Source organism: Panthera onca, chromosome B1 (genome assembly GCF_046562875.1).
Source record: "Panthera onca isolate mPanOnc1 chromosome B1, mPanOnc1 haplotype 2, whole genome shotgun sequence".
NCBI classification, from domain to species: domain Eukaryota; kingdom Metazoa; phylum Chordata; class Mammalia; order Carnivora; family Felidae; genus Panthera; species Panthera onca.
Genome location: NC_138342.1, coordinates 1,531,026 through 1,553,503, shown reverse-complemented (window position 1 = coordinate 1,553,503; position 22,478 = coordinate 1,531,026). Strand labels below are relative to the sequence as shown.

The 22,478-nt window shown below is 56.5% G+C and overlaps 1 protein-coding gene across 3 annotated transcripts in view; it reads left to right on the top strand.

The window, feature by feature from the left end:
* Nucleotides 1–22,478, top strand: part of ZFYVE28 (zinc finger FYVE-type containing 28) — a 117,860-nt gene that overhangs the window by 40,555 nt on the left and 54,827 nt on the right. For all 3 annotated transcript variants that reach the window (XM_060655546.3, XM_060655545.3, XM_060655547.3), the window contains exon 2: nt 16,408–16,548. In XM_060655546.3, coding sequence (XP_060511529.2) covers nt 16,408–16,548 — 141 coding nt within the window. The remainder of the gene's footprint in view (nt 1–16,407; nt 16,549–22,478) is intronic.

Here is a 22,478-nt window from a genome sequence, read left to right as displayed (position 1 = left end):
CTGTGTCTCCCTCTCTCTGACCCTCCCCTGTTCATGCTCTGTCTCTCTGTATCTCAAAAATAAAATAAACGTTAAAAAAAATTTAAAAAAAATATATGTAGTAAAAATAAACAGGCAGGCTTAGTTTTAATAATACATTTTACTTAAACAAACAGATCTAAAATGCTACTATTTCAACACGTAATCAGCATATGGACCAGGGGACCTGTACGTTCACGCTAATGTCTGTGAAGGTGGCATGTTTATTGGTCACACTGACAGCACGTCTCAACTCCGATGGCCCCGTTTAGGTGCTCACCAGCCCCACGTGTCAGTGGCTGCCTCTGTGGGCGTCAGGGACCTGGACAGCAGGAGCAGAGGGAGGGGCTCTGGGCTGTCCTCTGCTTGGGACAGCAGGTGATGGTGGCACAGTCCTGTGCCCAGGGGCTCACGCTGTGTAATTTTATACTCATTTTGTTCCGTGGAAGATTTGAAGGTTCGGTGTTGGGATGGCCACCCGCGTCCAGCCTGGGGTGGTGTCTCACGCCACGGGGCAGATCAGTCTGTATGGCCACCAAGTCGTGACTTCATGTGGGGTTCAGAGGGTGGGGCATATGCTCTCCAGCTTGGGGGAGAGCCAGGCGGGTCCCCTGGGAGCCACCAGGGTTGACCCACTCACGTGATTCGGTCCTTCTTAGCATTTGCCACCCTATTTGATGCAAAGTTGCTTGAAATGAGTAGGAATGACTTAATTTAACATTTTCCTGTAAAATGGGTGGTTGGGACAAGAGAAAGCCCTCTTCCTCAAAGCTTCAGGAGAGCCACGACGGCCCCTCGGCCTGCTGCAGCAGGGCATGGAGAAGGGGACTTGGGACAGGACCCCGGGTGTGGCGGGCGGCACCCAGCTCATGGCTGACGCTCCTGCAGAGCCTCATATGGGCCGACGAGCAGTCAAGGCGCTTGGAATTGCATTTCGTAGACAATAGAGAAAGACAAACACTTCCCTGGAGAATGCTGTTCTGGAAGCTCAGAACCTTCCATGGGAGAATTGGGGCCTCTCTGTGCCCACTCCCGTCTGAAAGCCTCTCCAGGCCGCTGTGTCTGCCGTATGTGGATGTGTTTTAAAGTTTAGGTTTGTTCCATAGATACTTGGGGCACGTTTCCCTATGAGCACACGGGGACCTGCTGAAAAGCACAGATTCGGGCAGATGTCTTCACAGCCTCAGCTCCTACACAGTTAACCGAAGACGCGCTTTTTGGAGTGATCTCGCACTCGGTTGTCCCCACGGCTCTTTCCAGAGTGGAGGGGCTGAGTCTACGGACAAGATCATAATTTTAGAGTAAACACGCTGTTTTTTGCTATTTGCAGTCAGTGCTCTTGGAGACCTGTGGGTGGGAGGGGCCCAGGTGCTGGTGTTGGAGCCGCTCTGGTTCGGAGCATGAATTGAACACATCCGTGGTGCTGAGGGGTCCTGTGGGGACCCCGACGTCCCACCAACACGTGCGAGAGTGAGTTTACCGCCACGCAGGTTTGAGAAGCCCTGCTTGGGGGCCGGTAGCGGGGGGGGACAGAGGGCTCCTTGTGTTCCTGGGTTCACGTGGGCAGAAGACCAAGAGGTTGGGTTTGGGTTTGGGTTTGGGTTCTTGGAGATGATTATTTTCCTGTTTACAGTTTTCCGAATTTCTGTACTTTTTACAATCAAAAATAATATTTAAAAAATCGTTTTGTGTTCAGTATAAAAAACCAGTCCTTGTGTGTTGATGGTTCTGCTTTGGGCGGCCCTGCTTGCCCTTTCTCCTCTACTCTGCCCCCAGGTCCCCTGGGCCCCTAAGGTGGGCTCCTCGTGGATATGGGCGGGCGCTTTGTCTTGTCTGCCTCTGGGACAGCCTGGCGCTTGGGGTCCCTTCAGGAGGCAGGCAGCCTGTTTGTAGGCACCATGCAGGGTCCCCCATGTCAGCGGCTGAGCTGGCATCGGTCACCTCCAGGGAGCCTCAGTGGGCACACATCCAGGGTGAGAGCTCTCTAGGGGTTCAGCTTTCGCTGCAATTATGCGGATTTATGTGAAGAGTTTATTTGCCCACTATTGTTGAAGGGAGTCTTTTTATTTTTTGCTTTGCTTTGTTTGTTTTCGCCCTGGCTTGAGAATCTGCATCTGGATTATTTTTCTGCAGACCCCGTCCCTGTTTTTTCTGAGCAGACACCCATTTGGTTCTCTTCTGCCGTATGTTGAGCCTCTGCAATGTCCATCTATGGTTTTTCCTCTAAAAATGCTTTGAAACCAAGTACAGTTGACCTTTGGACAATACAGGGGTTAGGGGTCCTAACCCCCCACACAGTTGAAAATCTCTGTGTAACTTTTGACTCCCCTAGAACTTAACCACTATAGTCTATTATTGACTGGAAGCCTTTCAGATAATATAAACAGTAAGTTAACATATTTTGTATGTTACATATATTGTATGCTGTAATCTTACAATAAAGTAGTCTGGAGAAAAGAAAATGTTACTAAGAAAATCATAAAGAAGGGGCAGTTGGGGGGCTTAGTCGGTTAAGCGTCCTGACTCTTGATTTCGACTCAGGTCATGATCTCATGGTTCGTGGGTTCGAGCCCCACGTCGGCCTCTACGCTGACAGCGCAGAGCACAGGGGTGGGGTGCGGGCACTGGGGTGCGGACACAGGGATGGGGTGCAGGGAGGGTGCATTCCTTTCTCCCGCCTGGGGTAACCAAGTAGCTGGCTTAAAAGAAAAGGAGTTTCTTTCGTGGTTCAGGAGACACAGTCTGAAAACAGGACTGGTTCTCAGGAGGCTCTGAGAGAGAATCCAGATTCTTGGGGCTCCATGCGTTGCTGGGCTTGTAGACACTTTGCTCCAGTCTTGACCTCACTTCCCCTGGCTTGTCCCGTGTACGCTTCCCCTTCTCCTACAGGGACACTTGTCCCTGGAGGTAGGCTCCACCCTGATATTCCAGCATGAGCTCATCCCCAGAGCACACCTTTCTTCCATCTACAAAGACCCTTTTCCAAAGATGGTCACATTCCTGGGTCCTGAGTGGACTGTGAGGTCCACATGGTGCAGGTGGGTAGGAGACATTTCCGGGGTGCCAGGGCAGGTGATGGGAGAACCTTTGCCTCGCTCCGAGGACTCCCTTCATGGCAAGTGAGCGTGTCTGTGTTGCACAGTCTGCACCCTCCTGTGGCTTTGGCTGTGGCAGAGGGACCCTCGTCCCAGCAGACAGAGGCCCAGTCTGGACTGCACCCAAGTGGCCGTGGGAGGCAGATATGGTCAGACCAGAGCGCGTGACCGCCTCAGCTCCTTTGACCCCCATGTGGAAAGAGGTCACTGTGAGGAAGGACAGCCACAGAGAAGACCGACAAAGGGCCAACAGGCACAAGAAAGGAGCTCAGCATCCTTACTGACCAGGGAGGTGCGGGTCACAGGGCACAGAGGTGGCGCCTCACCGCCCTCGGGACGGTGGGAATCGAAGTCTGAGACGCGCAGGTGCTGACGGGGACCCCCAAGCACTGTGGCTGTACGGTCGCCAAATGGTGCCGCCCCTCTGGAAAGCCACCTGGCGGTGGCCCTGGCAGTTTCACACGCAGTGACCCCGGATTGGGACCCCTTCCAGATTTACGCCCAAGAGAGGTGGAAAGCTGACGTCCACACGAATACTCGTTCATAGCAGCATCGCCCCAAAGTGGACACAGTCCACCTGTCCACCAACTGGGGAGGGGCTCCACCAACAAAATGTCCATCCCCACAGTGGGAACTGTTCGGCCCTAAAGAACGCACTGACGTGCCCCACAACGTGGACGATCTTTGCAAACATGCAGAAGGAAAGGAGCCAGATGCAAAAGGTCACATCTCCTGTGATCCATTTGCATGAAACGTCCAGAGCAGGCAAATCCGTAAAAACGGTAGATCAGGGCCCGTAGAGGGATGACTGGGAATGGGTGCAAGCTTCCCTTTGCGGGGTGGACGCGATCTAAGATTAGTTCGTGGTGATGGTTGCACAACCCCGCGAATGTACTAAAACCCCGGAGTTGAGGACTTTAACTGGGAGGATGTTATGGGACATGAGATCTGTGTCAATAAAGCTGTTTCTAAAAGCCCGGATTACCCTCTTCTGGGAAGGGGGCTGGGTATGTCGTCCTGACCTGCTGGAGGTACGTGTCCCCAGACCTTCCGGGAGCAGCACCACCCGACTGGCCCTGGGTGAGGTGTGGTCAGAGGGTCTGGGTCCAAGGCTGCAGCAACCAGCCAACCCACCTTCTTCCTTCCCTCCTTCCTTCCTCCCTTTATTTTAATTTACATTCAAGTTAGTCAGCATGTATTGCAACAATGATTTCAGGAGTAGAATTCAGTGATTCATCCCCTACATATAACACCCAGTGCTCATCCCAGCAAGTGTCCTCCCTAATGCCCCTCCCCCATTTAGCCCATCCCCCCCCCACAATCCCTCCAGCAACCCTCCATTTGTTCTCTGTATTTAAGAGTCTCTTCTGTTTTGTCTCCCTCTCTGTTTTTATCTTATTTTTGCTTCCCTTCCCTTATGTTCATCTCTTTTGTATCTTAAAGTCCTCATATGAGTGAAGTTATATATTTGTCTTTCTCTGACTAATTTCACTGAGCATAATACCTTCTAGTTCCATCCACATAGTTGCAAATGGCAAGATTTCATTCTTTTTGATTGCTGAGTAACACTCCATTTGTGTGTGTGTGTGTGTGTGTGTGTGTATGTACACACATCTTCTTTATCCATTCATCCATCAATGGACATTTGGGCTCTTTCCATACTTTGCCTATTGTCAGTAGCACTGCTATAAACATTGGAGTACACGTGTCCCTTCGAAACAGCATCCCTGTACCCCTTGGATAAATACCTAGTAGTGCAATTTCTGGGTCGTAGGGTAGTTCTATTGTTAATTTTTTGAGGAACCTTCATACCGTTTTCCAGAGCAGCTGCACCAGTTTGCATTCCCACCAGCAGTGCAAAGGAGACACTCTTTCTCCGCATCCTCGACAACATCTGTTGTTGCCTGAGTTGTGAATGTTAGCCATTCTGACAGGTGTGAGGTGGTATCTCATTGTGGCTTTGATTTGTGGTTCCCTGATGATGGATGATGTTGAGCATCTTTTCATGTGTCTGTTGGCCATCTGGATGTCTTCTTTGGAGAAGTGTCTGTTCATGTCTTTGGCCCATTTCTTCACTGGGTTATTTGTTTTTTGGGTGTTGAGTTTCATAAGTTGTTTATAGATTTTGGATATTAACCCTTTGTCTGATATGTTGTTTGCAAATATCTTCTCCCATTCTGTCGGTTGCCTTGTTTGCTGATTGCTTCCTTCGCTGTGCAGAAGCTTTTTATCTTGATGAGGTCCCAACAGTTCATGTTTGCTTTTGTTTCCCTTGCCTCTGGAGACGTGTTGAGTAAGAAGTTGCTACAGCCAAGATCAAAGAGGCTTTTTCCTGCTTTCTCCTCGAGGGTTTTGATGGCTTCCTGTCTTACATTTAGGTCTTTCATCCATTTTGAGTTTATTTTTGTGTCTGGTGTAAGAAAGTGGTCCAGGTTCATTCTTCTGCATGTCACCCTCCAGTTTTCCCAGCACCACTTGCTGAAGAGACTGTCTTGATTCCATTGGATATTCTTTCCTGCTTTGTCAAAGATTAGTTGGCCATACGTTTGTGGGTCCGTTTCTGGGGTCTCTATTCTGTTCCACTGATCTGAGTGTCTGTTTTTGTGCCAGTACCATGCTGTCTTGATGATGACAGCTTTGTAGTATAGCTTGAAGTCTGGGATTGTGATGCCTCCTGCTTTGGTTTTCTTTTTCAAGATTGCTTTGGCTATTCGGGGTCTTTTCTGGTTCCATAAAAATTTTAGGATTGTTTGTTCTAGCTCTGTGAAGAATGCTGGTGTTATTTTGATAGGGATTGCCCACCTGCATTTCTAAGTCCTTGGGTCCCTCAAGTGTGTGTTAACCCCACCTGCTCAGCCAGCAAGGCCTCCCCAGGTGCTGGCTTCCCTCCCGGTGATGTCCCGTCTCTTAGGTCCTCCCAGTGGGAGGAATTGCGTGTTGCTCCCTGACCCCAGCATGTTCCCAGACCACAGGTGAGGCTGGCCTGGGATTAGGGCTCCCTACAGGTGTGGGGCTGGACTCTCCCAATCCACTTCATCCCCGCTCTGTGGCGCTGATATGCCCAGGACTGTGGGACACTCGTGGGCCCTGGGCCTGTGCCAGCAAAACAGAGATCGGGGTAGGCCAGCTGGCTGTTGTCATGTACCTGCAGTGATCCACTTGGCCCCAGAGGGACCCCTGTTTGGGCCCTTTAATTGCTCCTCTGATTAAACAAACAGGCTCAGTTCACGTGTGCTCTGATTTGGTGATCACCTCAAATTCTTTCTGAAGGAGAGGACAATTCATAAAGAAGCAATTAACAAAATTTTTAATGTTTATTTTTGAGACAGAGAGAGACAGACAGACAAAGCACAAGTGGGGGGGAGGGCGGGGCAGAGAGAGAGGGAGACACAGAATCTGAAGCAGGCTCCAGGCTCCGAGCTGTCAGCACAGAGCCCGATGCAGGGCTCGAACTCACCAACTCACGGACCAGGAGATCATGACCTGAGGCGAAGTCCGACGCTCAACTGACTAAGCCAGCCAGGCGCCCCCATAAAGAAGCAATTTAAATTTCCGTTTCCCTTGGGTAGATTCCCACCGTCCCAGAAGCTGAGAAGACTTCCCAGCCCGGCTACCTCGCCTGTTTCCTGGGCTGCAGCCCGAGCCCAGGACACTGTCCCAACAATGGGAGCTCGGGCCTGGGGCCCCCGGGGGACTGTGTCCCATGGCTGCCAGCAGTGTGGGAACCGTGTGGGAATAGAGTAAATAGCATGCCACCAAATTTACTACTTAATAGCTTTGAAAATAACTCGCATTTGAAAGAACCTCAAACCCATTCAAATTCTAAACAGACCTCCTGTAGTTCAGACACCTGCGGTCAGGCAGGGCCTGCCTGGGGGCGGCGTCTGGGGGTGCGAAGCACACTCCCTCCCCAGATGTGTGGGTGCCCGTGCCACTTTTCTGAGAAGTTATGCAAGGGGCTTCTCCGTGACCCGCCGCAGCTGCCCGGCTTGAACTCCCCATGGTCCCCGTGCTTGGTGACTCATCTGTGTGCACAGCGCTGGATGGGGAGTTTGGGGAAATCATTTCCTTCTGGAAACCATTCACTGGACAGTGTGTGATGTGTAGGCGTTGCATCTGATTTGGCCTGAAGCCCAAATACTGCAGCCAAGGCCAGTGTGGTCACCTGGGGTGTGGCAGGGTCCCGTGCCAGGCTGCTCCCCGTGAAAGGGGGATGTCCCAGCCCAACAGGGGGTGACCTAGCCTCCTCCCAGGGCTGGGGCCCTGCTTCTCAGGAGCATCTCCCCCAACAGTGGGGGTCTGTCTCCAGATGGGACCAGAGTATGTTTATAAAGGGGCCCCTCGCCATGGCTCCCAAGGCAGGGACCCCCTGCAGCTGGAGGGGTTTCTCCGGGGCCCCTTCCTGGGTTACTTTCCAGAGTCACCAACAGCGGGGAAGCTGGCCCTCCAAGTGGGAGCCATAGCTGGTACAGGGAACTCGTCTCCTGGGTGTCTAAACGGGTCCTACACTCCAGAGCTTGTGGGGCACTAATTTAGCAGATCATCTGGGGAGCTGCAGAGTGCTGCCTTCCCTCAGGGAGGCCCACAGTCCGTTCTGCTTAAGAAGTTCTTATAAAACCTCATTTGGGGCAACGCTGGTTATGGTGATAACAGTGTCTTAAAAATTTAGTGAGTTCAAAACTCTGTCTCAGAACTTAACTGTGAGGGGCGCCTGGGTGGCTCAGTCGGTTAAGCGTCCGACTTCAGCTCAGATCATGATCTCACAGTCCGTGAGTTCGAGCCCTGTGTTGGGCTCTGTGTTCACAGCTCAGAACCTGGAGCCTGCGTCAGATTCTGTGTCTCCCTTTCTCTCTGTCCCTCCTCTGCTCGTGCTCTCTCTCTCTGTCTCTCAAAAAAAAAAAAAAAAATCTTATGTGTGAGCCTCTTGGGTGTGGGTAAGATTTCAGGACTATTTTTTGCTGGAATAACTGGACCCTAGATTTAATTTCATGCCCCCCCCCCAATCACTATAAGAGGATGTTCTCCTTTGTGGGGATCCAGATTCAGCCTCAGGACACATCTTTTAGGTCGATGTGTTGGGCAGCTGTTCTAGAACCATCTGTGAGTTGACCGTGAAGTTGGGCTGTGTAGTCTGCCCACCTCAGCTTCCTGAGTGAGTCATACTGTGTTTAAGTCTTGGCCTGGCCCTGCCAGAGGGGTGCTTTCTCTCCCTGCACCCCTCCTGTAGAGGGGAGGCCCCCACCGCACGTCCATGCAGACTTCATTCCGCAGCAGGTGCAGTGAAGGTCTCCCGGTACTGGGGTGACTGGCGCAGCTCGCTAACCCATTCCCCAGCCCAGGCCGGGAGTCCGAGGGCTTGGGAGAGTCCATCTATCTGCATCTTTGAGCCAGAACGGGCGTCACCCAGTCCAGGGGCTGCTGGCGCTCCCACTTGTGCCAGGTCCGGCTCAGGGTTGGCTCTGAAGTGTCAGAGATTAGGGGAGGGACCTGGAGCGGGGATGGGCCAGGGCTACAGGGCCAGGCTGCGCTTCCCTGGCAGGCGACCCACTCACCCAGACACCTGCTGAGCGGGAAGGGGCGGGTCAGGCCCCTGAACTCGCTGAGCGGCCAGGGGCTCAGCGACCACTCTGAGCCCGAGAGACTCCTGCGTTTCTCCAGCCACAATGCTCGCTCGTCCCGAGGCCTCTCCTCCCTCCCACGTCGCTCCTTCTGGGACACCGCCGACCTTCCGGCCTCCATGGCGCCCGCGGAGGCTCCACTCGCTGCGCAACCCCAGCCCACGCTTCCCGCGACCCGGCCAGCTTGGCCTCTTCCTCCTTTATGTGAGGGCAGCCCGCCCTTCCGGACCTCACCTGGACACCTGCGCCCCGCCCCCTTGTCCCTAGGGCTCCGCCACTTGCGCCCCCAATGGCCCACGCAGTGCGCCCAGTGCCGCACCCGCAGTGCCCCGCACCCCAGCCCCCGATGCCCGGCACCCACACCCCAGTGCCCCGCGTCTCAGCCCCTGATGCCCCGTCCCTGAACCCCAGTGCCCTGCGTCCCAGCCCCCAATGCCCGGCACCCATGTCCCAGTGCCCCGCGTCCCAGCCCCCGATGCCCCGACCCTGCGCCCCATTGCCCCGCACCCCAGCCCTGGATGCGCGCCCCTTGTCCCAGTGCCCCACCCCCTGATATCCTGGGGAAGGCTCAGAAAGACTCCCGGATTTGGGCACTTCGGGGACCAGGTGCGGTCGTGGGGGGAGGTCTCTCCCGCCCCTGCTGTCGGTCCTCACTGCCTCCTGGGGGTTGAGGTTCCCCACATGGCTCTGTTGGTTGGCACGGGGTGTCATTGTGGTCTGCTGTTTGGGGGTGGTGCTGTCGTGTGGATGCTGCAGGCCACTTTCAGGGAATGATGCTCTCAGAAGTGAGGTCATCTTGGCTTGTTTTTTATCACCTTTGACTGCTTGCACCAGGGACGCTTTTATTGGTAGTGATGACTCCCTTAGTGACAGACTATATTGAGTGTCTGCTGTGCCCCGGGCGCTTGCCAGGTACTCTGAGTGCGTTAAGCCCATTTTGCAAATGGTAGATGGAGACGTGGGTAAGTGCCGTGCCCATGGTCACCGTCCAGTAAGTGACTGAGCGGGATTTGAAGCTCAGCGCATCCTGGACCTAAGCCCAGCACCCATCTTTATAAATTCTGAAGCTGGTTCATCCTGCCATCGGGGCACAGGCTCTTCCCCATGCTGTCGAGGGCCCTTGATTTCTCTGGACACATTTTCAGGATGGCCGTCTCTGTTGCTGTACCATAGACATAAAATATTTATCGATGTGAACTGAGTGTAACGTCGTCAGTCTCTCTTGGGCAAGCATTCGGCTCTGTAGCCGCGAAGTGCTTTGCCCTTGAGGCAGACCGCTCACAGTGGCCCGGCCGGGCCCCACACAAGGGAGGACAGGCCACCTGTGGCTGCAGTCAGGCTGGAGGTGCGGGCGGGGCCAGCTGACTGTCCGCTGGTGCCTGCCCTGGGTGGGGCGGTTCCTGGGCTTCAGCGGCGATTTTCTGGCTGCGGCCCAGGATGGGGCCAGCCTCCTAGGGTGGATGGATGCTCCCTGGGCATTCAGAGGAGACCTGTGGAAACATGTGGTGTCCGTGCAAGTTGGCCCACGTGGGTGCGTGTGCCGGGACCCTGAGCCACTGAGCCCGACCCCAGTGGGACCCTCCAGCTTTCTATCAGGGACACGTGGTGCCAGTCCGGATGGGAGCCCTGTGCTGCCTTGCTCTTAACACGCAGCAGGGACCAGAAGGGAAAGTGAGTTGCAGAAAAAGGCCATCCTTTGTTAGGGGGGCGAAGTGACAGGTGGGGCTACTTTTTGGGCATGGGATCCAAGCCTAGGTTCTCCCCTGTGCAGACTGGGGAGTGGCCGTCACCTCCTCTGAGGGGGTGTTGGATTATGGAGGTTGCATGATTTAGACACAGCTCTTGACGGTTTTCTCTGTGATTAGTCTGCACCAAGCCCTGGCTGCCAGGACCTAAAACCGCTGGGGCCTGGCCAGCCTCCTCAAGCCCTGGGGGGAAGCAGCTGGCCACCTCAGGGTCTCCCTGGCCAGGTGTGCCGGCCAGGTGCAGGGGGCCACAGGGGTGGTGATGTGCCCAGGGCCCAGCTCTGCGCCTGAACCTGAGGCCTCAGGGAGGGCAGGCACCGAGTCCTGAGAGGGAGCCAGTTGCGGGCGGGGGGGGCGGGGGGCAGGCAGCAGGAGCTACCAGCAGTTGGGGAGGGGGTGTGGGACAAAGCCCCTGACTGTCGCTCCTTGTGACTGGGCGGGCTCTCTGCAGCCCCTGGGTAGAGATAGCAGGCAGTTGGGTCGGAGTGGGGGGGTGGGCACAGGAGTAACCAGCCACCAGTCCAGTCACTGATGGGCCAGATGGCAGGGCTGCTGCCTTGTGACAACAGGAGCCTGTGCCTATTTGGGGCACCAGATCTGCTGAAGGGTGGCTGGTGTCTGGGCCAGGCGGCCCCGGGGTGTACTGATGTAGACAAGCCAACTTTGGGGCATGAGTCATGGCTCCCCAAATATGCCAGACGTTGGTGGGGACAGAGGGTGGTGCAGACCTTCAGGAGGGCCTGGGTCGGTGTTTGGAGGCAGTGAGGGGTTCCAGCCATGGGACGAGTGGTCAGTGGGCTTCCTTAAGACCCTAGTGTGGTCTGGACTGATTCTCCCAGGCCCAGGGACTGGAGACCAGCTGGCTGGGTGGGGGCACCACTGGTGGTAGGGGGAGCAGTCACATTCAAGGTGCCACGACTTGAGGCTTTTCTGTTTGGTTTGTTTGTTTGTTTGTTTTTGGCAACATCCTTGCATTTCTGGTGTTGCAGTGGGGAATCTGAGGCTTTACTGGAAAGCCGGTCTGGGAGAGGCCCAAGGCTGGCGGACTGGCACCTTAGGCGCCCAGCCCTCATCCCTGAGCAACCTGGACTCTGTCCAGCTGATGCCTACCTGGGGTCCACTGAGATCTGGAAGGCTGGCTCCTGCTGAGTGTTGGGATGGCGGGAGGCATATGGGGTGGCCTGTCTGGGGAACGAGTGAGCGTTGGGAGCCCAGCTCACATCCTGGGGCGGGTGCTGAGGGGAGGGGGGTGGGCAGGGGGCTGGGGCTCCCCACATGCCACCTGGGCTGTGCTCCATCACCAGGCAGTGTGGGGGACTGGTCCTTTCTGGTCTGGCCAGGCCTCCTGTCCCGCCATCTGTCCTACCCACCTGTCTGGCCATCTGCCTCCACCCCTCCTCCCCATCGTGCGGCTTGGCTGGGGCTGTGCGGCTGCGGCCTGGAGCGAACAGGGGCGTCCTCGTGAGGCCCTCCCACTGCAGTGCTCACTTCTTACTTGGGAAGCAAGGGTGTGAAAGGGATGGGAGCCCTTGTCACACTCACCCCTTCATCTTTCCCACGAGGATGCCCGAGGGTCCTTAGTGTGAGCCCCAGGCCGATTCTGGGCTCCATCCTGTCCCGTCATGCGACCTTGGGCCTTCCCTTTCCCTGTGAACTTCATCCGGGTGCTCTGCACAGGGCTGGGCGGGCCTGCTCCTGCCGCCTTCCGCCCCAGCCCAGCCGGCCGGCTCAGCCCGGGGCCTGCAGCAGGGCCTGAGCCCCCTCCCACTGTGGCCTGTGCCCTCTCCCACACCGCAGAGCAGCTTTCGAATGAAGGAATGATTTCATCAACTTGACAAAATTAGTGCTGAATCAGTTCGTGTTTGCACTTCGACTTAGTGCTTCTTTGTTATTTCCTGGTTTTCCCGCCACCTCTGATGCTGCCTGTTCGTAGAGTCATGGAGCCTCCCAGGCCAGACGCTTTCTTCCGTGAGCTTCTGTTTTGTCTTCTTGCGACCGCGAAAACTTACGCTGCCCTGAACTGATTGTGAGAAAATATCGACACAGTGTGGCAGAAAAGACATTCCTACTGAGTTCTAAATTATTCTCTTACAATTTTTATTTCAAAATAGGGTGAGTTCTTTTTTTGTTGTTGTTGTTATTTTTTGAGTCCTTCTTATATATACCAATTGGTTCTCTTTGTTGTGAACATTTTCCTTAGGGATATTTAAAAGTGTAATTTAAAATTTAATTTTAGGGGCGCCTGGGTGGCTCAGTCGGTTAAGCCTCTGAGTCTTAGTTTCTGCTCAGGCGGTGATCTCATGGTTCTTGAGTTCGAGCCCCACATCAGGCTCCAAGCCCCACATCGGGGTCTGAGCTGATGGTGCGGAGCCTGCTTGGGATTCTCTCTCTCTCTGCTACTCTCCTGCTTGCTCTCTCTGTCTCTTTGAAAATAAATAAACTTAATAAAATTTAATTTAGCATGTTATAGAATAAGGCTAGATGATTTAAATCTAAGAGAGAAAGACAACTTCTCATGTCCCTGAACATCCATGGGTCCCCCACTTTGAGCAGACTTGTGGTGACCCTGCCCTCTGGCTGAGCTGGACGTCCGTGGTGGGCGGGGCTGAGCTGGCCCGTGTTACTCCGGACCCTGCAGACTCCGACACAAAAATGGAGTATCATCATTCTCCCTTGGATTTTGTTCATCAGCACAAATGGTACTTTGTAGGTTGTGTTCATTCATTTCCTGGAACCCCTGTCTGGAGTTTTGTCCCTCGCAGCACCTGGGTCCGCGGGCAGGTCTGACCGACGCGGCCAGCACGGATTGCTTCCCGGGACACACACAGTGGACGTCTGCTTCCTCTGTGGACGATGCCAGTCCTGAGGGGGTGGAAAGCTGGCTCAGGGTACGAGTAAAGTTTTCAAATAGCATAGGCCTTTTGAGTTTCAGTAATATAGGATAATCACTAGCTTTAAAAAAGTTTTCTGAATTCTCTTACTCTGCTGCACGCGCGCGCGTGTGTGTGTGTATGTGTGTCTGCGGCTCTCTTTCTGCTGATGCACAGCACGTCTGTAGGTCTGGTTTTAGGGTCTGTAGTTCACTGACGTCAAAGTGAAGTGGGACCAAGAGCCTCGTCTCTGTGCATCATTTCCAAGACCGGATCCTGCCGCACCTGCTAGGTGCTCGTCGCTGGGGGGGGGCATGGTCGTGAAGAGGTTTAGAGCCCACGCAGCTCTGGGCGGGCACCCAGTACTGGGTGCTGCTGTCTCCTTCCCTGTGCCACCCACACACCCACACAGACACATGCACACCCCGCACACACACGGAGACACACACACACCACACACACACCCCTACACACACGTGCACACACACACACACCACAGTTCCGCTTGAACACATGGTGCTTCTTTGTCACTCTCTCCAGAACGTGGAGGAAGGCGTGTGTGTGCATGTGCACAAGCTGAGGGCCACTCGGAAGACGCTCTTGAGGCTCGGTCCCCTCCTGGGTGCAGGGAGGGGAATGGCCGGCGGGGTCAATGGGAGCATGTGAGGGGCAGAGCCTTGTCTTCCTGACAGCTGGCACCACGGCCACCGTCAGGCGTTCCGGGACCTTCCGTGGTCACTCACCGCCAATAGCAGAGGGGGCCGCGTTCACCCGGGCCGTCAGTGTGAATATTGGATTTGAGGTCTGCTTATATATGGTGAGGTTTTTAATGCCAGGGCAAAGGATGCTTCTGAGTTATTTTCTGGACACGTTTGGGCACGGCCCCCTGCATCGTGCCCTCTTTCTCAGAACAGAGACCTGGCTTCCTGGAGGTATCATTATCCGGTGCCCTCAATCCGGTCCCCAGCCTGTCTGCTGTGCCAGTGGGCGCCGTGTTGTGAGCAGTGGTGGCAGCTGCAGGAACAGGTGCAGGGAGGCTCTGCATCGCCTGCCCTGGTGCGTTGTGACCACGACAGCTCCAGGCCGGCTCCGTGGGAGGCACCGGGCCACAGCGAGGCATCTGCTGTGGGACTGTCTCCACCGTGCCCCCTGCTCTCCCTGCCCTCCCACCCCACTGCTGTGAGGGGAGCCGGTGGGTTTGGGGCCAGAAGGAAGCCAGCAGCCTCTGGTGACTGAGGTCAGCTCCCGAGCAGGCTGTCAGGTGCCCAGGCTCGGTGCCAGCAGAGCCCGGAACATGTCATTGGCCGGCGGTGGCCTCAGCCCCTTGCTGCAACCTCCTCTCAGGAAGGGACGACCCCTGTGTAACTGGTAACAAGGTGCTGCTTGAGGCACTCCTCTCCTTCTTGGGACACGGCTTGTGGGATCCAGGACCTCGGGAGGGGAAGCTGGCAGCCACCAGGGGAGCCAGGTCACAATTCTGGGACTTTGAGAAGCAAACAGCAAGGCCTCAGGGCCTCCCTAAAAGTCAGTAGCCCCAAGGCCACGGAGGGTGCCCCCAGCCCCTGCCCGCCACGTCACCCCTCCCTGGGACTCCAGGCCTGTAGGGGAAGGGCCTCGAGATGCCTTCTGAGCATCACTTTCCACGCTACCAGTCAGTGGAACAGGAAAGAGGCACAAAAGTACTGCCTAGCCCCTGACCCCAATCCTGTTCCTGTTTTGTCACAGAGGGGACACTGGTCACCCTCCTTGGAGTGACAGGAACCCAGCAAGTCAGCTGAGCCCACTGAGGGTACACACTGGCTCCCGGGACCAGAGAGGGTGTGAGGCACTGGGTCGCCAGTAGGGCGGGGGTCTGAGTCCACCCCATCCCAGGTCGTGCCCCCGGGCCCCCGCACCCCGGGCAGAGTGGGTGTTCAGGCAGCGTTTGCTGGGTGAATGGGTGACAGAACAGATGCTCGTCTCCTCGACTCTCCTGGAAAAGCCCTGGGAAGGCCGCCCTGGCCCAGCCAGGGGCGCATGCCCCCCCGCCCCCAGGCAGGCACCACAGCTGGGCGCCCCCGCCCGCGGGTCTGCTCTGCCTCATTTGGGGTCTCCCCCCGGGCCAGCTCGAGAGCTGACCGAGTCAGGCACTGAAGGGCCCGGACCCCTGAGCCGAAGAAAAGCCACCCGACGGGCCACACAGGGGAGGGGATGGAACGCCAGAGCCAAGAGGACCCCCGAGATGGGAGAAAAAGGGACACCAAAGATTGGGACAGTAAGTTACCTGCATTTAACAGCATCAGGGGACAAGCAACCGTGTGCTAACTCCGTGAGGATGAAGAGTGGGTTGTGCTGACTGTGCTGCGAGTGTGCGTGTGCGTGGTCCCCCGGCACCTTTGAACGCCTGCCTGGTTTGTGGTCTCGCCCTCTCCTTTCTTTCTCTGCGCGGTCGTGAACACCACCACTTATGAAAGTATCTCCAAGGGCGTCATCGCTTTTGCTCTGGGTTTCTCCTGATCCTGGAAACTCAGATCCTTCCTGCCTCAGGCCAGAGTGGCTGCAGTGCAGAGGCCCTGAGGCCGGTGTGTGGAAGGAGAAGGTCGCAGGCCGGGGCAGGGGTGGCGGGGGCGGCCAGGGCGCTCAGGGCGGTCGGCAGCCGGTCAGGAGAGCAGGGGTGGGGGTGAGGGGCCTCCTGCCACAGACCACTGGCATTTTCTGGGGGACGGAAGCCGGGCTGAGGGCTGAGAAGGTTCTAGAGAACAGATTCGCGGATGGCAACCACTTATGGCACCACGGTCCCTCAGGCTTCATTTGAGGAAATTGTGGGGTGTTGGTCGGACCTGCGTCCTTCACCGGCTGCCATTGTAGTCTCGTTTTAGGAGCAAGGCCCTTGTTAAGAGCCGATTCTACTCTGCCTCTGATCCCTGCACCCCACCCTCCCTGAACCCCTGCGGGCGGGAAGGCCTCCTGAGAAGTGAGCTGAGATGCAGAGGGAGTCAGGACAGGTGCCAGGTTCCGTGAGGGGTGTGGGGCCCGGGAACAGCGATGCTCCCGCTCACGCCAGCGCCTCTCTCCCCCGCAGAGGTCGGACCCACAGCTGCTCGCCCAGTTCTACTATGCGGACGAGGAGCTGAACCAGGTGGCCGCCGAGCTGGACAGTCTGGACGGGCGGAAGGACCCGCAACGGTGCACGCTGCTCGTCAGCCAGTTTCGCTCCTGCCAGGTGAGTGGGCGTGGGGCCGAGGGGCCTGTCGTGGGGGAACCCGAGGCCTTGTCACCTGCTGAGCACATCTCAGGCTGGCCTGGCCGATGTGCTGGGCGCCCCCTGGTCCAGCTGTGCACCGGGCCTGGAGGACCGAGCGGGACAGCGTGGGGGAAGAGAGCCAGGCGAGAAGTGCAGGTGGCCCAGGGCACTCTTCCCGAGCAGAGGTAGGGGGAGGCGGGATGAGCAGGAGCCGGCAGGGTCTTGGCCAGGGAGCAGCTAGCAGGGGGGAGGGGCCAGGCTGTGGGGTGGGGGCGCTCAGACTCTGGCCGTGTTGCACGGTTCAGAGCCAGCCGGGGAAGCGACACCAGAAATGTCCTGCAACTTAGCCAACGACCAGTGTCAGCATATGAGACGTGGTTCAGTTTTGTCGAGTGACAGGCAGGGTCTTTCACAAAGTTCCAGAATATTCTTGGTGCATTCTGCCCACAAGTCTTATTGGATTCCGTCTGCCCTGGGAAGGGGGCTGGAGTGTGCTTCCCAGATCCCGGGGGGGGCAGGACGGGGTGGGGGGTTTCGAGGAAGCCAGCGTCCCACTGTGTCTTTTAAGCATCAGGACAGTTAGATAAGGGTTTTGGTTCTTACAGGCAGGTCCTGGCTGGCCCTGGAATGACCAGGAGCCCCTCCCCTCTCCTAGGGGGCTGGAGGGCCCAGGGGGGCCTCTGGACTTGCTGGGCCATTGACACTCCCCCTCTCCCTCCAAAGAATGTCCTTCCTTGTGCCCTCAGCACGTGGACCTTGCAGCTAGGAGGTCTCTCTCTCCTGCCCCGCCTGCCTGCACCCCCCCCCCCCCCCGCCCCCGCAGTCAGTTTGTCCCTGACCTGCTCCGGCCCGTCCACTGGCTGCCGTAGTTGCAAGTTACACACATTGACCAGATGGGGTGGCAGCTACATCAGGGGCTTTGCAGAGCCTTGACAGGGTGACAGCAGAAAGGGCAACTCTCTAGAATTAGGCGTGGGCAAGGCAACGTTCTTGGAGAAAGAAGTCACAAAAAGCTAAAAGGGTCTCGCACTCCTACGAGCATCTTGAACTCCTCCCTCCTCTAAGACTCCTGTGTCAGGGTCCCAGGCCCAGCCCAGACCTGATGCCCCACGAGGAGGACACACAGGACGCGGCACAGTCATGCTCACGGCTGGGATTTACCCCTGTGAAATCGAAGCACCATCGGCACAGGGTAAAGGGGGGCCGGGGGGGCAAGTCCCGAGGAAGCAGGCGCCAGCTGCCAGCATCCTCTCCCGGGGCGTCAGGTGGGGCGTGTTGTGACAACACGTGTGGGGTCTCGGCCGCCAGGGGAGCACATTAGAGACACAGAGCAGGGCTCCCGCCGGCGGCCGGTCCCTCGGGCCACTCTCCCTGGCGCGGCCCAAACCGCAGGCCCCCGGGAGGAAGGTGTCGCCACGGACACGGCATTGGCGTGACCGGGTGAGGCACAGGGGCTGCTCTGGTCAGTGGGGGAGCCGGGGACGCTCCCGCCAGCCGGGTGCCCGGACGCCCGCTCAGGGGCCTCTGGGGGGCCTGCTGCCAGAGCTCCTGCACCCAGACTGGCACAGTGAGAAGTCGTGGGTCCCAGCTGCGTACTCTGCCCCCCTCCCAAGAAGGAGGGTAAGCGGTGCCGCCCAGGGATGCCTTCGTGTACGTGCTCTGATTTTATGAAGGCTCATCGTGGTAACATATTTAACTGGCCGCTTACTGGGGCCCCATGGGCTGTGTAAGGACTCCCGCCAGAGCGGATTTCAGCAAAGCTCAGGCATTTAGGTTGAAAGTGTCTGTCATTTCTTTTTTTTTTTTTTTAAAGTTTATTTATTTTTGGGACAGAGAGAGACAGGCATGAACGGGGGAGGGTCAGAGAGAGAAGGAGACACAGAATCTGAAACAGGTTCCAGGCTCCGAGCTGTCGGCACAGAGCCCGACGCGGGGCTCGAACTCACGGACCGCGAGATCATGACCTGAGCCGAAGTCGGACACTTAACTGACTGAGCCACCCAGGCGCCCCGAAAGTGTCTGTCATTTCTAACATCTGCCTTAAATTAGGACATTGTCTTTTCAGATTTGACTGCTGTTTCCCATTCCATTCGACTGTCATGATGCTGGTTTGTTCGTTTGTCCGTTCATTCATTCACTCGCTCATTCATTCAGCAGCAGTCACTGGAAGAGGGTCTGCCTCTGGTTGGAGGGGTGGATGGTGTCACAGAAGGGAGGCAGGCTGAGAGGGGGCAGGCATTTGCCGGGTCACGGCAATCAGGGAGGGCTGCTTGTACAGGACCCATGTGCACAGGGTGATGTGCCCGCCTTTGCAATGCAGACTCTGGGGAACTGCAGTTAACATGGGACTGCAGCCCACTCTGCAGGGCCACTTGGTGGCCTTGATTTGAGAGCACTGTCATGCTATGCAGGTCACTGGAGGCCAGGTTCCGGGGCCCCAGGCCCCTGGCATTCCCAGCCCCCATGAGTCAGCCCCGGGAAGGATGTGGCCACCACAGCCAAGCACCTGGAGGCCGTGACTTTCTCTGCTTTGAGGCTGGTGGCTCGGGACTGGCCATGGGAGCTCTCCTCGTCCCCCTGCCGTCTGACCCTAACCTTGGTGACGGGTCCCTGAGTCTTCCTGTCTGGGGCATCTCAGGGCCCCTAGGCCCCCTGAACCCCAGCACAGCCCTCTGCTGAGTGTGGCATCTGTGCGGGGCATGCATGGTGGCATCAGCCTGGCCTGGCTTAGTTCTCCAGGGGCCCCTGGAGGCGTCCACGTGTGGGTCTCTGACTGGGCACCATTCAGTTCTGTTTGAGTCAGTGCTCTGGCTCCAGTATGGGGGCACATTCAGTCTTCCTCAGGGTGGGGAGGGCCCCCACAGAGGCCCTCTGGGTGATGGCCTCGCCGTTTAACGCCTGCTGGGAAGTCTGATTTCTCTCACCAGTGAGTCCTGGGGGCTTCATGCACCCCGATTCCAGCCAGAGCCGGGGCCAGTGCTCCACGACCATCTGCTTGCTCAGCTGACCGTTGAAAGGTGCTTGGCATCCGGCTGGTCGGCCCTTGGGAGTGCAGGTGGGAGCCTGGCGGGCTGCGGTGGTCCACGAGACCCACAGCACATGCTGCCTGCTCACCGGCAGGTGAAGGGCAGGTGAAGGGCAGCTGGTGCTTGTCTGCAACCTCGTCTCCCCCGTGCTGCTTGCTCAGCCAGCTCTGGTGAGGGCGGGGGCTTGCTGGGGCCCCAGAACACAGGGAAGTCCCATCAATATTCATCCGCACACAGTGTGCGGACTTCTCTTAAATGAAGCTGTGTTGCAGGCCCTACCCCTGGGGTGTGTAGTATCTTGAACCTTTCTGCCCCCTAATGGGGTCTGTTACATAAAGTCTCCAGGCAGATGATAGGTGCAGAGTAGATGCTCAAAAACCAGGAGCCTCGGGGCACCTGCGGGGGGCTCAGTCGGGGTGCCTGGGGGCTCAGCTGGTTGAGGGTCCGACTTGGAGATCAGGTCATGATCTCACGGTTTGTGAGTTCAGGCCCCGCGTCAGGCTCTGTGCTGACCCCTCGGAGCCTGGAGCCTGCTTCGGATTCTGAGTCTCCCTCTCTCTCTGCCCCTCCCCTGCTTATATTCTGTTTCCCTCTCAAAAATCAATAAATGTTAAAAATATTTTTAAAACTACTTAAAAAAAACCCAACCCAATAGCCTCCTTTCGTCTTCTTACAAGAGTGATACTGTGAGAAGCACATGGGCTGTGTTGGTGAGTCCTGCTCTCCATGGGCTGCCCACGGGGGGCCGTGGGGGTGAGTCAGTGGGGGGCTGAGAGCCGGTGCGGTGGAGAAGGCCCAGGACCCCGTTGGTGGCTCCACCTTGCTGGCTCTGACTGTAGAAGGAGGCTGAGTCATTGGTTTTCATCGAAATGACCTTCTAGCTCATGAAAATTATGGACCGGGGCACATGTAAGTGTGCAGTTTGTGTGTGTTCTCTTGCTTCAGAAACCATAAAGGATTAAAAACCATAGCTCCGAAGGATGAAGTAAATCCTGGATTGTTGCGATGGCCGAGTTGCGATGGCGTCCCAATCTTTAAAGACATAATTAAGGGAACGTGAAATCGTCATGGGTGGGTCTGACCAGTGTCCTTGTAAGAAGAGAAGAGGGACGACCGTGTCAGGACACGGGGAGAGGACAGCCGTCTGCACGCCCAGGAGTGAGGCCTCAGAAGCCAACCTGCCCATGCGTGGATCTCAGACTCCCAGCCTCCAGGACCGAGAGGAGTAAATGTCTGTTGTCTGGGCCGCCAGCTGCAGGGCTGTGTTACGGTGGCCCCAGGACACTAGTATAGTTGGGTTTGGATTTCGTGGTGCAAACGGGCTTGAAGTTGCTCCGGGCTGGATTCTGCCATCGACCTGTTTTCCCTAAGTCACACCGTAACGTTTGGGCGTCAAGGGAGTATAATTTTAGATGCTTCGGTGAAGAAAATGAAATGGCAAAATGTGCTAACAGACCTAGTACCCAAGTGTAGCTGGTTAATGGGTCATGGTGGGAAGCGCGTGAGCCTTGCTGTAGCTCTGTGGTTGTGACAGTTTGAGGTCTCCCCCGTGTGCGTGACCTGGCGAGGGGCACCCCCGAACCTCCCCGTGCCGGAAGGTGCTGGTGCCCGCCGTGGCAGAGGTGGGTTCTCGGGGAGAGGGGGGTCCCTGGAGTGCCCTCACTGCAGACCCCGGCCTCCTGCCCACTGTGCGCTGCACCTGGGTGCACGCGTGGCCAGATGTCTGGACTTGCTGCCACAGGGGCTGTGCCCGGGGAGGACCGGGGCCGGGGGAGTCCCAGGAAGGCCGACCAGCTCCGCGGCAAGGCCGGGGAGCTCCTCACAGCACCCTCCCTTTGCAGTGACTGCATTGTTTCCGTACTGACTGTTGGGCGTTCCTTATATACTCTGGACAGCAGCCTGCATCACATTATGACGTACAATTATTTTCTCCCCGTCTGTGGCTTGTTCTCTCATTCTCTGCCCAGTTTTGTGAAGGACATAAGTTTTAGATTTTGAGAAAGGTCAGTTACCCACTTTCCCCCTCGTAGGTCGTGCCTTTGACGTGTTCTCTAAGAAGTCTTGGCCTGACCCGGGGTCATCAGATTGCCCCCCCGTGTTTTCCTCTAGAAGTTCTGTGGCTTCAGAACTATGATCCATATTGACATAACGTCAGGACACAGTGTGAGGACCGCACCGACGTTTTTTATTTATTTTTGCAAATGAATTTTCAGTTGTGCCTGCACATCGTGCTGAAAAGACTGTCCTTTCTCCACTGAACAGGCTGCATTTTCTGTACTAAATGACACCTTTATTGACAATCAGTATCCAGATACGTGTGGGCCTAGTTCTGGGCTGTCTGTTCTGTTCCCTTGATCTGCCCGACTTCGGGCCACTTCTACACCGTCCTGATTAGGGCGGCAGATTTATCCTTGGTGTTAAATCACGTCGTGTCAGATCTCCAACTTTGTTCTTCTGTTCCGAAGTCGTGGGGGCTGCTCTCAGTCCTTCGCATTTCTGTACGAAATAGAGCAGCTGCGTATAAAAGTCTACGAAACCGCCCGCTGAGGGGCCGAACGGGACCACGCTGGATCCGCACGTCAGTGTTGGGGAAAGCGTGCGGTTTCACCACCGAGCACGGTGCTGGCTATCGCCGCCTCCCATGGACACCGCTGGCAGGCGGGACAGGGATCCTGGGATTCCTGGCTCTTCAGTGCCTGGGAGACAGCGTTCTGGTGCCTTCTCACTTGCCCTGTTCCCATGGACCCAGAGTCACCTGAGGCTTTGTTCTGTGTGTGTAGTATCTTTTCCTCTTACTACGTGTGAAGTTTTCTCTTTTCACTGGTTTCTATCAATTTTATCATGCTGTGATTGGGTGCAGCTTTCTTCGTGTTCCCTGTGCTT